At 35.4% G+C, this 14,935-nt stretch overlaps 2 protein-coding genes across 9 annotated transcripts in view; both read left to right on the top strand.

Annotated features, from left to right (window-relative positions):
• Nucleotides 1–1,488: 1,488 nt before the first annotated feature.
• The window catches only part of LOC121858334 (FK506-binding protein 5-like), a 39,221-nt gene continuing 25,774 nt past the window's right edge, over nucleotides 1,489–14,935 (top strand). Inside the window, exons 1-5 of one of the 8 annotated variants that reach the window (XM_042354725.1) lie at nucleotides 1,491–1,734; nucleotides 5,107–5,242; nucleotides 9,033–9,137; nucleotides 10,020–10,186; nucleotides 13,201–13,403. The gene's annotated coding sequence lies outside the window, so the exon portion shown is untranslated. Of the gene's footprint in view, nucleotides 1,735–3,105; nucleotides 3,318–5,106; nucleotides 5,243–9,032; nucleotides 9,138–10,019; nucleotides 10,187–13,200; nucleotides 13,404–14,935 lie in introns of those variants that run through there. The other 7 variants (XM_042354724.1, XM_042354723.1, XM_042354726.1 and 4 more) reach the window with 7 other exon arrangements.
• Nucleotides 3,177–10,582, top strand: LOC121858412 (protein OS-9-like). Its single transcript, XM_042354859.1, has 5 exons — nucleotides 3,177–3,317; nucleotides 5,107–5,242; nucleotides 9,033–9,137; nucleotides 10,020–10,186; nucleotides 10,535–10,582. The coding sequence occupies exons 1-5, from the start codon at nucleotides 3,177–3,179 to the stop codon at nucleotides 10,580–10,582; spliced, it is 597 nt and encodes a 198-aa protein (XP_042210793.1).

Genomic DNA, 14,935 nt, shown 5'->3' with positions numbered 1-14,935 from the left:
GTACTCTCGAGTGAAATCGAAGTGAAAATAACTCAAAATACATAAATTTCCAACGGGAACGGTATAGAGCAAAGTATTATTATTTTATCTATTTTTTGGTTCTACCTCCCTATAGTATACGAATCAATATAAAGTTCCATGAATGGTCACTACGGACTATTAACCAATATTTCATAAAAAAGTTCTCATTCGCGTCCTTGTAATGAAAACACTGATAACACACAAAAACACAAAGAGAATCACATAGTGCTCCTGCATCAATTAAATGAGGTAAGATTGTGTTGTATTAGGACTTTCTGTAGGTTAGGGAAGGTTAGATCAGGTTCTCAAAGGTTTGATTTTCTGTTTTTTAGTGTTTTAAGAGGTCATTTTCCCTCACATTCAAAGCCCTGCCCACTTTCTGCAAATCCTTGGTGTATCTCTCTAAATACCCGTCATACATCAGCGACGAAAATAAAGGTCACTTTCTTTTAATTACCATGGAAAACATAATAAAATATACTTTGGATATCAAGTTCCCATTATGGTCACTAATGAGTCTTTACCCATGAAAGTAAATTTAAAAATTGCCCACACAAATTAAGCAAAAAAAAAATACAGCAGTAAATACTGAAGTTGAGCCAGTACAGTACGCACTAGTGCAAAAATTAGATCTGGTTAATGTCATATTGTTTATCCCTACCGTACTTCACTATCATATATTCGGTAATATTGCAGCAAACAGCAACCACAGAATTCCGGAAATTCACTACACTCAATCGATAGAATTATTTTTTCTACGATAATTTTCTTATATTACATTAGGTTAGGTTAGGTAACACATTTTTTTATCAGATTCTTTGGTTGCTGTAATCTGCAATTTTACCATAAATTCACTTTATCCATTAAACAAAACTTTTCTGTAAAATTTTCATGGGAAAATATCTTTTAGTGTTGGTCTGTCAATAATTTCCCTATATTTTGTGTCTACTGTATACCAGTAAATACTACTACAGTGTGAACAATAATATTCCTTACGCTCAGCTGACACATAAATAATAATTATCAAACAAAAAAAGATAAGAATAATTGTGAATATACATTAATTCAACTAGGAAGTAACTGGTAATGGAAGGTAAATATGAATGACTTGCTAAGCTGGAGCAACCATCTTACCTGGTCCTTTACCACTGGTTTATTTAAGATGTCAATCGCATAGTGGATTGAATTGATTTCATCCACGTTGAGGACAGTGTTTACAGCAGTAACTACAGTAATGAGAGAACAAATAATGATATATCCACTAGACCCGGGCATCTTGTTCACACCACCAACTATGTGGCGTCTGCTCGGCTCCACCTGACACTTTAACACTACTACATTCTGGAGTCTGTGCATGTGTAATTATTTCTATGATAAATTTATCCAGTTAGTATATATTTCTAATTTATTTAATATGTATATTATGAATATGTTCGTTTGCATTAATTTTCGTATCCTATGTTTTGCTTTAGGCTTGTGTCTCAGTGTTTGTTTTGTTTATACCCTATACTAAGCTAAAGTGCTTATACAGTATTATATTATGATTGTTTGTGATTATCAGAGATTGTGAACTGGGTCCCCTCTTTGCTGAATAAAATCTTCTGGCGATAACCAAATAAAATATTAAAAGTGCCATCCACATATAGAAGCGATTAAAGGTGTCCACTTCTCCCTTTTTCTGAAACAAGTAGGTCATATTATTTTGTTCCTCAAGTAAGTAATTCATATATTGCAAAGATCTCTATTTGTAAAGTTTCTGTAGTCTACAATTTGTCAGTCAGTATATTCGTAAATGGAAAACATAAATGTGCATTTCAATGACAATATATATACCTGTATATATATATATATATATATATATATATATATATATATATATATATATATATATATAATTAGTTCTGAACCCAAAGACTCCATTATCGATTTACCAATCTACTTTGCCTAATGACCACCTAAATTAAAAATGGCCATAATGACGAGGGAAGGGGCCAGTGGCCTGGGTAGAAGCCCTCCATTGTTCTTGGTAGTCTTGTCAAGGGCTAATTTGAAGCCCAGTACTTTCACTAAGCTGTGAAAGTGAAGAAGTAATTCCTTTTATCGGTCCTACGTGACACTTTGGCGAGCTTGAAATTGTGTCCTCTCGTATTAGTGGCGAGTGATAACGCGAAAAATGACCCGAGTTTATGTTTTCCATCCAAGATTTATAATAATAATAATAATAATAATAATAATAATAAACGGTTTATTAATAGAGTTGCAGCCGGTGGCTGAAAATATACAAACTTACTTTAGATTGCTATAACGAACGGATTCTACTATGAATATTCCTATAACGAACGGTTTTACCTATAAAATTGAGAATGCTATAACGAACGCAACTCCTACAACGAACGCGGATGAATACCGGACTATTTCGCCTGGCGCATGAATATTGTTGTACCGCGACCCACAACAAGAGCGTCAGGCGCCATCTTTGTCTCATTGTGCACCACTGTTATTGTTGAAATTTCGTCTTTTGATGTGGAAATTCGTGTTTTTTTATAATTATTTTGTTATACAAGTGTACAATTGTAACAATGAATCGTCAAAAGCAGTGAGAAAGCTAATAACCCTTGAAACTAAGAAAGAAATTATAAATAAACAGACAAAGTGCCTGTAAGACAGTCACCAAAGAGGGATAGGAAGGATGACTCCTCTCCTTCCACCTCTTCTCCATAATGCTCTCCTCCCCCCTCCTCCTCTGCCTCCTGTCCTCAGGGCCGGTTTTAAGCCTATTTGACCAATTTAATCAAATTGGGCCCCGCGCCGCAAGGGGGCCCCGCACACACGTGTGTTAGTTTTAAACTGTATACGATACAAGGTTGTATGAGCATGAAAATTCTAAAAACCATTTGGAAGCCACATGGCAATTCTGGGAGTTATACCAAAGACATTATAGTGGACAGACTATTGACAAAGAACGTGAACTAACTATTAATAAACATGCAAAGTACTGGCAGCAAGTATTCAAAAGGCTAGTGGCAATAGTGCAGTTTCTTGCTGAGAGAAATTTATCATAGAAATAATTACACATGCACAGACTCCAGAATGTAGTAGTGTTAAAGTGTCAGGTGGAGCCGAGCAGACGCCACATAGTTGGTGGTGTGAACAAGATGCCCGGGTCTAGTGGATATATCATTATTTGTTCTCTCATTACTGTAGTTACTGCTGTAAACACTGTCCTCAACGTGGATGAAATCAATTCAATCCACTATGCGATTGACATCTTAAATAAACCAGTGGTAAAGGACCAGGTAAGATGGTTGCTCCAGCTTAGCAAGTCATTCATATTTACCTTCCATTACCAGTTACTTCCTAGTTGAATTAATGTATATTCACAATTATTCTTATCTTTTTTTGTTTGATAATTATTATTTATGTGTCAGCTGAGCGTAAGGAATATTATTGTTCACACTGTAGTAGTATTTACTGGTATACAGTAGACACAAAATATAGGGAAATTATTGACAGACCAACACTAAAAGATATTTTCCCATGAAAATTTTACAGAAAAGTTTTGTTTAATGGATAAAGTGAATTTATGGTAAAATTGCAGATTACAGCAACCAAAGAATCTGATAAAAAAATGTGTTACCTAACCTAACCTAACCTAACCTAACCTAATGTAATATAAGAAAATTATCGTAGAAAAAATAATTCTATCGATTGAGTGTAGTGAATTTCCGGAATTCTGTGGTTGCTGTTTGCTGCAATATTACCGAATATATGATAGTGAAGTACGGTAGGGATAAACAATATGACATTAACCAGATCTAATTTTTGCACTAGTGCGTACTGTACTGGCTCAACTTCAGTATTTACTGCTGTATTTTTTTTTTTGCTTAATTTGTGTGGGCAATTTTTAAATTTACTTTCATGGGTAAAGACTCATTAGTGACCATAATGGGAACTTGATATCCAAAGTATATTTTATTATGTTTTCCATGGTAATTAAAAGAAAGTGACCTTTATTTTCGTCGCTGATGTATGACGGGTATTTAGAGAGATACACCAAGGATTTGCAGAAAGTGGGCAGGGCTTTGAATGTGAGGGAAAATGACCTCTTAAAACACTAAAAAACAGAAAATCAAACCTTTGAGAACCTGATCTAACCTTCCCTAACCTACAGAAAGTCCTAATACAACACAATCTTACCTCATTTAATTGATGCAGGAGCACTATGTGATTCTCTTTGTGTTTTTGTGTGTTATCAGTGTTTTCATTACAAGGACGCGAATGAGAACTTTTTTATGAAATATTGGTTAATAGTCCGTAGTGACCATTCATGGAACTTTATATTGATTCGTATACTATAGGGAGGTAGAACCAAAAAATAGATAAAATAATAATACTTTGCTCTATACCGTTCCCGTTGGAAATTTATGTATTTTGAGTTATTTTCACTTCGATTTCACTCGAGAGTACAAGTTTGTGACGATATACAATATTTACTTCTTACTCAGCCAATCAGCAGGGTTGTTGATGTCACATGATACTCGTTTGGATGCAGTTACCCGCGTTTTCATCATAAATTTATATTTTTCAGTTTTTTTTTTCCTTTTTTTTTTCAGGTTTGGTTTCTTTACGTTCCGTTGTTTTTTCTTTTGTCTTGTTGGGTTATGCTAAGTTTCGGATAGGAGGTTAGGTCAGGGCCTTCTGGTTTCTCTGGTTAGACTAAATTTGATATGTATACATGCATTGATATTTGAGAGTCGTTAGTTTTCATTAAGTTTGGTTTTGTCAGCTTTTTGTATGTTTTTAGTCCACAATTTCCCTTTACTTCAAAGCCCTGCTTACTTTGTGTGACCAAAATTGCATTTCTTTAAGTGAAATAGAGTAGTAAAAAAACACGAACTGTAAATTTCTGGCAAAAATACCATAAATTGTTATTAAAATTTTTTTTGCTCTATCTCCTTATATGTGGGTTCTCCATTTTTTGTAAAGCTTTTTATATTTTGATTTAAGGTGCAAAACTATATCTTATACAGTACAGTACCTGTATTTTATCTGTCTTGTTGAACAGATAATTTTGTTCTGTTTCAGGGTTGGGATGGAGAGGTGATGACTGTCGTGAATAAACATGGGCAGGAATATATATGTTCTTTGCCTAGTGTTGCTCCTTTAGACTCGGACCTCAAACATGATGACGATATATTTGATCAGTTGGTGGATATTTCTGGTAGGTTCATTAGTGGTTTGTACTCGTGCTTATTGTTCCCCACCATCCCATGAAGGGATTTAGGAATGCATGTTCTGCTTGTCTTTTTGTCTACCCACCCATTTATCTATGAGATGTGAACACAATAATTAGAACATGTAATGTTTGATTGTAACCAAGTTTTGTATAGCATACCAATACAACTGAAGATCTCAGATAAGTTCAATAATCAGCCTTTATTGTGGTTATCCCAGTCTTGGCTTCAATAATGTCCTTCATATAATAAATCATACATTGAAAGTTTTGATTGCCTGTGATAGCTCATTAAAACTGTTCAGAATATCATCTTATGGTGGTGAGAATGATGTATAAAAGGGAAATTTTTGTCAAGGAATTAGTCCAATTTTAGTAGAAGATTCAGGTTACTCTGGAAATGGCCACTCAGCAGAATTCAGAAATATCGGCTGATATGTTAAAAATACGTTAGAAGAGGTATGCATGTTATAATTATGGTGAAATTTGGCTTTAAAATTACATATAGTACAGTAAATGAATTACCCTTAAAATCCACAAACTTTTAAAAAATGCATTAAAAAAAATTATGCTACAATTACATAAGCCTCAGGGCATTACCCAAACACAAAATGAAAATTAAATTTTTTGCTACTGTGTGATATGCTGAAACATGTTACATCTTGTAAAATATCTGTACATTTATGATTAAAAATTTAAATACATTTTGTATTACAATAATATTGGCCTCTATGCATCACCAATATAAAAATGACCAATATATCTTTTCTATATATTATTATCGACAATACTCTTTGAAGCAGTTCACAGGGACTCCTTTCTGGCATTTTTCATATCTTGTAGTGTATTTTGATGACAGTGTGCACTGGCATTGATTTTCTTGGGGAATCGCCTATTGCCCAAACTGATCATATCTACTATCTGGCACATTGATAGATGGTCTTCCTCTTTTTACTTGGTGTAGTGAATTATAATATTGTTCTAAATAAAACCGTGCAACACATCTTCAAAAAGGCAGCAGATCTATGGATGCATTGGGGTTACACTTCTGATGTGGTTGCCATGCATTATTCATTACTGTATCAATAAAATAGGTTACCAAGCTTGAATACCATTTTTTTCCTCTCACATATTTTGATTCATCCTGTTCTCATGGCTGTTTAACCAGGTTTCCTGGCAATTTATTCATGGTACCACCACCATCTTCGTCTACTGAATCTTTATCAGTAATGTCGCCTGTAACTTGTTCTGGCGGTATGATGTATATCTTGTTACTTGACTTGGCAGAAACATGAGATTTATTTTCAGTGCTATCTAAAACATCGATTATTCTTAAAGGCCTGGATGAAGGTTTGTAGAAAGACAGTTGTAAATCTGCCAAAAGAAAGAAAAATTAACATTTAGAACCTTTTTTGTGAAGATTCATTGTTTAGAGAGTTGTTTGATAAATAATCAGTGTAATACAAAAATACAAGAGCGGCTGAAAGAATATCCTATATTGTACCAATGCCTGGTGACCTACATGAAGGACTGCAAATTTTAAAAGAGCATTGTACAGTCAAAGACAAAAGTCGTGTCGCGGTTTTGACCGAAGATTAAATACAGTATAACTCATGAAACATTATGAGAGCCTCCTACCACAAGGCAGAGTGCACCAAAAGTTTCAACCCTTCAGCATATGTTTTCACCAAATTCCATGACACGACTTTTGTTTTTGCTGTACATTCATGCAGTTAGAAATTTCTTTCTGCAAAGCACTGGCTTAGATATAACTTATGAAATTTAGCTAAACGTCATTATATCCATCCAACAATGACATAACACCTATTCTGAAACAGTCTATGTCTGGTCAGCCAGGGGTGGTCTGAAAAATGGCAAATGAAATTCAACACCAGCAAGTGCAGCGTACTTAATATTGGAAGAACAAATACTTATAATGTATACAGCCTTAACAACATCAACCTAGAGAAGTCGACTTGTGAAAGAGACCTAGGGGTACTTGTAAGCCCGGACCTACGGCCTAGAAAACAGTGCGTTAATGTTCGAAATAAGGCAAACAGAGTATTGGGTTTTATATCTAGAAGTGTAAGTAACAAGAGTGCAGATGTCTTATTGCAACTATATCTTGCGCTAGTCAGGCTGCACCTCGATTATGTGGTCCAGTTCTGGTGCCCCTATTATAGAATGGATATAAATTCACTAGAGTCGGTGCAGCGAAGAATGACAGAAATGATTCCGGGACTTAGAAACCTTCCATATCAGGATAGGTTAAAGAAACTTAACTTGCATTCCCTAGAAAGACGAAGAGTGCGGGGAGATATGATAGAAGTATTTAAGTGGGTGAAAGGAATCAATAAAGGGGATATAGATAAAGTTCTTATAATATCCGAGCAGGATAGGACTCGGAGCAACGGATTCAAGTTGGATAAGTTTAGGTTTAGGAGGGAGATAGGAAGAAACTGGTTCACAAATAGGGTGGTGGACGAGTGGAACAAGCTTAGCAACTTTGTAGTAAGTGCGGGAACTCTGGAAAGTTTCAAAAGGAGGCTAGATAGATTCATGGATGATAGAGAGTGGTAGTAACTCTCGACAGGAGCTGCCATGCACAGACCAACCGGCCTATTGCAGACTCCTTATGTTCTTATGTTCTTACCATATATGACTTACAGATGCAATTATATCATCACTTATCATTACCAGCTTATTTATTCCACCTGTATGATATAGTATATTATTGTAGCAGGCAGCAAACACACAAAAGTAACATTTCTCCTAATACTATGGCACATTTGGTCGTGCCATAGGTTTGGCAAGAAGAGTATGAATGTTGTCCATGTAATAAAGAAGATTGAATGCAGTAATCTTTTATTGGTTTAGCCCAATACAGTACTGTATTACCTAAGTCCACATTTAAAATATTAGCATTCACAGAATGCCACGAATGTGTGTTATTCTAAGTTTTTATTAGGCTGTTAGATTTATCTAATTGATGACACCAGCAAGCATCAGTGGAACCCCTGTAAAGGTTCACTGTACACAGCATCCCTGACTTTGCATCTCTCTTGAGTAACTTACTCTTACTGTGGTAAGCTTGTCTGTTATCTTTGACTAATCTGGATGAAATACAAACCTTAAACTGTAGCCCAACTGTCACAGTCATCATTCTTGTTGGTGTTTACTGGTGCTGGTATATAATTGTCTCATACATTTGACTACTGTATCTGTACAGCATTTTAATCATTCATATTTAAGAGACATTTTTCCATTGTAATTTTAGTATGAAATTTAGTGTTACTGTACTGTATAAAAAAAAAATTATTCCATGCTCATGTCTCTCTCCAACTTTAAAGTGACATTTTCAGATTACAGTACTGTATCTTCATTCTATTCATACTTAGTGAGACAGTTACTTTTGTAAAAAACTACATGTATTTTTGTGTACAGTACTGTATGGTGAACTTGACACATGAAACATACATTTATTTTTCCTCAAAAGCTATTACTGTATTGGCAATAAACTGCATTTTAATATTTTTTATTCATTGAGGAAGCTTTGTCCCAAATCCTCCATCATTTACCAAAACTGCCCCACATATATATGTATGGTGCTTGTGAATTTTCATGGCTGTAAATACCTGTACTTATGATATGTAATAATATTCTACTGTAATTTAGTCTTAAAATTATGTGCAATCTTAGTTTAGTATTGGAAATGAATTAATGTACCACAGAATTTCCTTTACTGTACAATATTATTCATATAAGCTTTAATTTTCAGTTCTTCTGAAACCTATGGAGACAGCCCCCTGCCTTATTAAAACTGTTGACTGGTGGACATACGAATTTTGCTATGGTTCAGTAATCAAGCAGTACCACTTGGAAGGTACAGTAATATAATTTGAACTATGATTTTTTTATTGTGGCTTGTTATTACATAACTCATGATTATGCATGATGTAGTTTCAGGAGCCCAGGGAAGCCCAAACCAATGCCAACTTGGGCAATAATCTGAAAGATTAACCTTATCACTCACAAGCATATTTGACCCTTAGAAAGGGTGATAAAAAAGCTGTATTTGTATATATAGCTGGAAGCAACAAGGTCTCATGACACAGCACATACGTGATGCATTCAACTCAAGCTCATTTGTAAATCAGGATGAATTACCACTACACTTTCCCAGCTGCTGGGCGTGTGGAAGGAGTTATGGTAGTTTTTTATCTCTGCTTATTCATTAGAAAGATAAGTGCTGGCCTCAATGTGAATACAGTACTGTAACTAGGCAGCTGAAAATTTTTTTTCTCTCATGGGTTAGTTTGGAAGTCTGCCATGAATGAGTGAGGATTGAAGCCTAGGAAACCAGTATGACTAATCCTGAAGAAAGATGAGATGCACGGTGACGTATGTGATGTCATGTGTTCATGTGGGAAAAATTATTTATTTCAGATGCTGTAGGGGAGGTTTATTTATCGTTTATATTAGTCCCCGTGACTAATAGCAGGCTGCTGTGTCCTAAACCAAGACCCTAGTGAACACATTATACAGTGTACACAAGCCGCTTATTTTTGGGCTCATCCGTAAATGGAGTTTTAGGATCAGTCCTTCATTTATAATGCATACAGTATACTTATACGTGTAGATAAATGTGTAATTTTCAATATCTATTACTGTATATTCAAAACAATATTTATATTTTAAACATATGTATGTAAGAGAAAATATGTAGCTATCATAGTGAAAAAATTTTGACTCTTAAATTTTTCAGACAATAAAGCCACTGGTCCCATAATTATTTTGGGCAAATATGAATCAGAATATAACTGGAGGAACAGCTCAGAAACCAAGAACCGTCTTCAGAGGTTTCACAGTCAATTTTACGTGAATGGAACAAAATGTGATCTCACAACAGAGCCCAGACGTACTGAAGTTAGAGTAAGTATGGTATAATATTGTTAAATAGTTTATAGTTCAAGAAAATTATTTACAATAATTTGTATCTCATTGGTATCAATATTGTATTACAGAATAGTCTGCCAAATTGTTAGTTACAGTAATGTTCTCAGGCTAATACTGTACGCTCCTGGCCATCGCATTATGCGCGGGGTCATGACGGACATAAACAACAAGTGGAAATATCAATAAAAAATTTATCTGAGAAGTTAACAAACTTCCGGTAGTCTAAAGGCCTCCCTTTTCTGTTGATACACTCCTGCAAGTGTGAAGGAACTGACTCTGCCAAGTTGTGGATTATTTGTGGATCTAAATTATTCCACTCCTCAGAATGGCTGCCTCCAGCTCGGGGACGATATTTGTGTCCTTGCCTTGTAGACAAAGCTTGATAATGCTCCACTTATTTTCTTTCGGGTTAAGGTCTGACAAATTGCTAGGCCAATCACTTATGAAGTCTACCTGACAGTCAACAAGCCATTGTATTTAAGATTTTGCTGTGTGATACGGGGTACCATTCTGCATAAACACATCAGCGCGGCATTTTTCAAAAGACCCGAGCAAATAATCACAAAGCAGCTCCAAGTAGTTAAATTGGTTCATCATCACATTCCTAGGTAGCACAACAAGATCACCAGTTCCAATGTACGAGAAACAATCCCACACCATTAGTGACTCAGGATGCTTAACTGTGCTAAAAGTGAACATTAAAAGTACAACTTCCAGTAAAAGAAAACGTTGCCTCGTCACTCCACAGCACCTGCTGCCACTTGGTCGTATCCCACTGAGCGTTACCCTTGGCAAAAGTGACCCCACACATCCTCTGGACAAGGGTGAGGAGTGGCTTCTTGCGTGCGCGGTGGCCACGAAACTGCAGGTCGTCATAGATACAGCGGTGAACGGCACTTAAAGAAACATCACCATAGAAGTACAGGGTTTTTTCTTTCAATTCCTGTGCTGACAGACATGGATTAGCATCAAGTTGCCTCTTAAGAACAGTTAACATGCATTGGGAAGTTTTTCAAGCCTTCCCTGGCCGTCCAACGTGCACTGGGATTGCTAATCCGCCTTCATCTCGAAATCGTTTATTCCAAATCTGAACTGATTGTTCACTCATACCAACAATTCTTGATATTTCCTTTACAGGTTTCTTGCCTGTATGCAGACTAATAATAATTGATGCTATCCGCTCTTTTGTTAAATCTTTCCTCTTGCCCATTGTGGTAAAAAAAGCAAAGAAACAACTTTGCGTTGTGGCAATAATTAGGGGCAATGTTGGGGGAGGGGGGGTAAAACCCTCAGAATTGCTCACAAAATTTAGATGCGTAAGCAACTGCGAACGCTTTGATTGTTGGCTGACTTGTCCTCGAGTCTCCCTTCGCTGCTAGATGTACAATGCCTGCCCCCAGCCCCAGCTGGCTGGCGTGAAGGGTGTGAGAGAAACTCAGGAAAGATCACTTCCTGTTGACTATCTCGCATAATGCAATGGTAAGGAGTAAAATGTATCCTTCTACAATATGCCTTTTAAGTTCTTAACACCCTTACTGTGGTTCGCATACTACAGTAGTGTATAGGGTTAAACTGTATTAGACTTATGGCCTTCATTTTTATTTGGTTATAGTACAGTACACTGAATTATTTTTGTACTTTTTAATATATGCTATAAATTTTAATTACATTTTGTATGGCATTGACAAATATAACTGTAAATGTAAAATATATACTAGTTTTTTTAAGGAATTTTCATGCTGAAAATAATTGTAAAATTTTCTAAATGGATAAATTTCTTCAGTTTGATAAAAACTGATGTTTCCATAAAACAGTACAGTACTGTATTTAAATAATACATTTTATCAATAAAGGTATAAGGACTTGATAGTGACTTGGTACAAGGTGTGTCTGCTTCTTGGCTCCCCCGACACTGAGAGTGTTAAATTACATGATTTATTGCTAGACAGTACAAAGTCAGAATGTATATACTGTACTGTAGGTTATGAAAGTATTGCAGGCCAAGCAAATTGTTAAAAGAATGGAGAAGGATTGAGGTCTACAACTCTTTTTATAGCAACAATGGTAGGTTATTAATAAAACAACAAAGTTCATACCCGGTAACTGAAAATTGTCTGACATTGACCTCAGTGAAAGAAGACCATTAAGTAGAGTATGTCTTTATTGTTTTTTTAAAGAAGACTTTATAAAAATATTTTTGATACATACTGTAGTTTTTACAAAGGGTTTCAAAGGTTTTGTGAATTAATATAAAATGAAGACATTCGATCAGCTGATGAAAAACATAGTTTACCCCTCTGGCCTCAGTAGATGGCAATTCACTTAGCAGGCATGTCATCTGCTAGCAGGCAACCACTATGCCATTCTTCAAATAAGCAAAAACGAAATCCTCTTTTTTGTTCTTTTTTTTGCTTTATGAGTCACTGAGTCTGAATAATGCAGTCTAGGAAGCAGTTTTTCGGAACGTGAAAATGGAATTTGTATTGAGTGAGAAAAAATTAGTATGTTTTGGGGGTTTCAGTCCCATGCCCTGCTCTCTTGCATTAGTTTTCCCCAACATGCACGCTCATTTTGACATGGTTGTCAATTACTTAGATTCGTTTAGCAGGAAACTTCTTAGGAAAGTATCTATGTGTTATGAGTAATTACCTGCTTTGTTCCTGGGTAGTGAAGAAGCTGTAACTAAGTTTGATAATTTCCAGTAAGTTAGTTAATTTTGTAGGGAAGCCACTATCAAGGAACTTGAAATGATTGGATGGTTATATTGTATCAACCACATAGCTGAACCAGTGATTGCATGTCAGCTGTTCCCAGTACTACTTAAAACATTTTCCATTTACTGTATTAGGTTTCTTATTTAAGGGGGCAGTGTAGGGTTTAACTTTTTTCTCATCATAGCTATGATCAGCAACTCAGTTAATTTATCTTATGTTTTGTTTGTTCCTCAAGAGCTAAGTAATTTTAAAAACTTAATAATTTTCTTTCCACAGTTTCATTGTGAAGATGGTGTTGGGGATTATATCCAGAGAGTAGATGAGCCAGAGTCTTGTCGATATGTTGTTACTGTAGCAACTACTCGAGTGTGTCACCACCCATACTTGCGACTTCAGTCTGTACTTAACGCCTCACACCATTACATGTGCTCCAGCTCTCACATATGAGCAGTATCATAAATATCTCTCCTACCAGAACAGTATGTTTGATTCTATATTAATCTTTTTTTGTGAAAGTGAATTTCAATATGTGGGTGATTCATGTTTTAGCTGTACTACACTCATATACAGTGCCAAAGCTACAGCTGTTGTTAATGATAACAAATGGGATAATGAGTTGTGAACTGCCATTTCTACTGCATGTATATCACCTCACCTCATTTTGGGAATGCAGGTATTGGGACTCCTGGATTCCATCACTAAGAGCCATAATGTTGTGCCAGCCAGAAATATATTAGTCAGTTCTTGTAAGTCCTGAGTTGTTTTGTTTTTTTTGTCAGTTCTTGGAGGCACACAAGTGATTTTCTAAAGCAATTAAGTTACTTTTGTATTATTTGTATATAACATGATTTTACAGTAGTCCCCATAAATTAATCATGAATGTCCCCGGGCGATAATCTGGCATGTAATATTATTTCATTTGAAAATACAGGTATACTAAAATTTTAAATACATTATTTGTTCTTACAATATTCTTTTAAAACTGTTTTAGCATTTATTAATTATTTTCTGTTGCTATTTCACAAAACTGTGTTCTCCCTCAAAAAAATAAAAGCTAATATAAAGTGAATCTCTTAGTTGCCAAATGCTGCTATCTGATTGAAAGTTTTTGGGCATGGTGACATTACTGTATTTATTTGGGTGATTGTACATAAATGAAACACTAACACACTGGCCACATGGTACTGGTAAGTTAGTCATAATATTCCTTTATTAATATTGATCTTTGCTCTTCTTTCTTCTGATAACTAGTTGGCTTTTGTGAAACATGAGTTAGTCAAGTACTGTAGTTCATAATCATATATGGAGGACCAGATCCTGAAAATTATGATTGAGAATATAGTGGGGATCTTACTGGCCCTTTTTCCTCCCATGGATATGGCACAAGGTGGTCAGAAGTAATGGAATTCAGGAGCTTTTTTTTCTTTTAAGAATGTGAGGGAAAGTCATATGCAGACAGTGGACCTGGAAGTCCATGGCTTATTATTCCTTCGTTGTTCAATATCAATGGGTGTTTCTCTGGAGGATTCTTTAGGGTTCTGATTATGATTGAAGGTACAGCTGTTTAACAGCTCATAGGTACTCTATCAAGCTGTCAAATGGGATTTTGCAACTAGACAATTGCAGTATGTACTATAATAAGTCACTGACTATGTCCTCGATCATTAAAAGGGATATCAGGATTTAACCTTCCATTATTTTGTCAATAATGATTAGTGTATGTATGTTTATTGAAAAAAACAATCTACCGTATATACATAACTTGTAAATTTGTCTTGGTTGTAATATAGCAGTTTATGCATAAAGAGACTTATTTCTCATTTTTAAGTACAGTTTTCCCTTTAATGATGCAGGATGGCCAGAATGATGAACAAACACAGACACTCCACATATTATTATTTATCCATTCTGAATACTGTAATTACATAGTACAGAACTCCCTTTCCACAACAGGACCCCAGATATCAGTCTTGTTTACCTCTGTCACTTGATGCAACCCAGCATCACCCAT

The sequence above is a fragment of the Homarus americanus genome, unplaced genomic scaffold (genome assembly GCF_018991925.1).
Source record: "Homarus americanus isolate GMGI-L3 unplaced genomic scaffold, GMGI_Hamer_2.0 scaffold57980, whole genome shotgun sequence".
Taxonomy (NCBI): Eukaryota; Metazoa; Arthropoda; class Malacostraca; order Decapoda; family Nephropidae; genus Homarus; species Homarus americanus.
The sequence above is the reverse complement of the archived record's forward strand: the minus strand, read 5'-3'. Positions and strand labels throughout refer to the sequence as shown.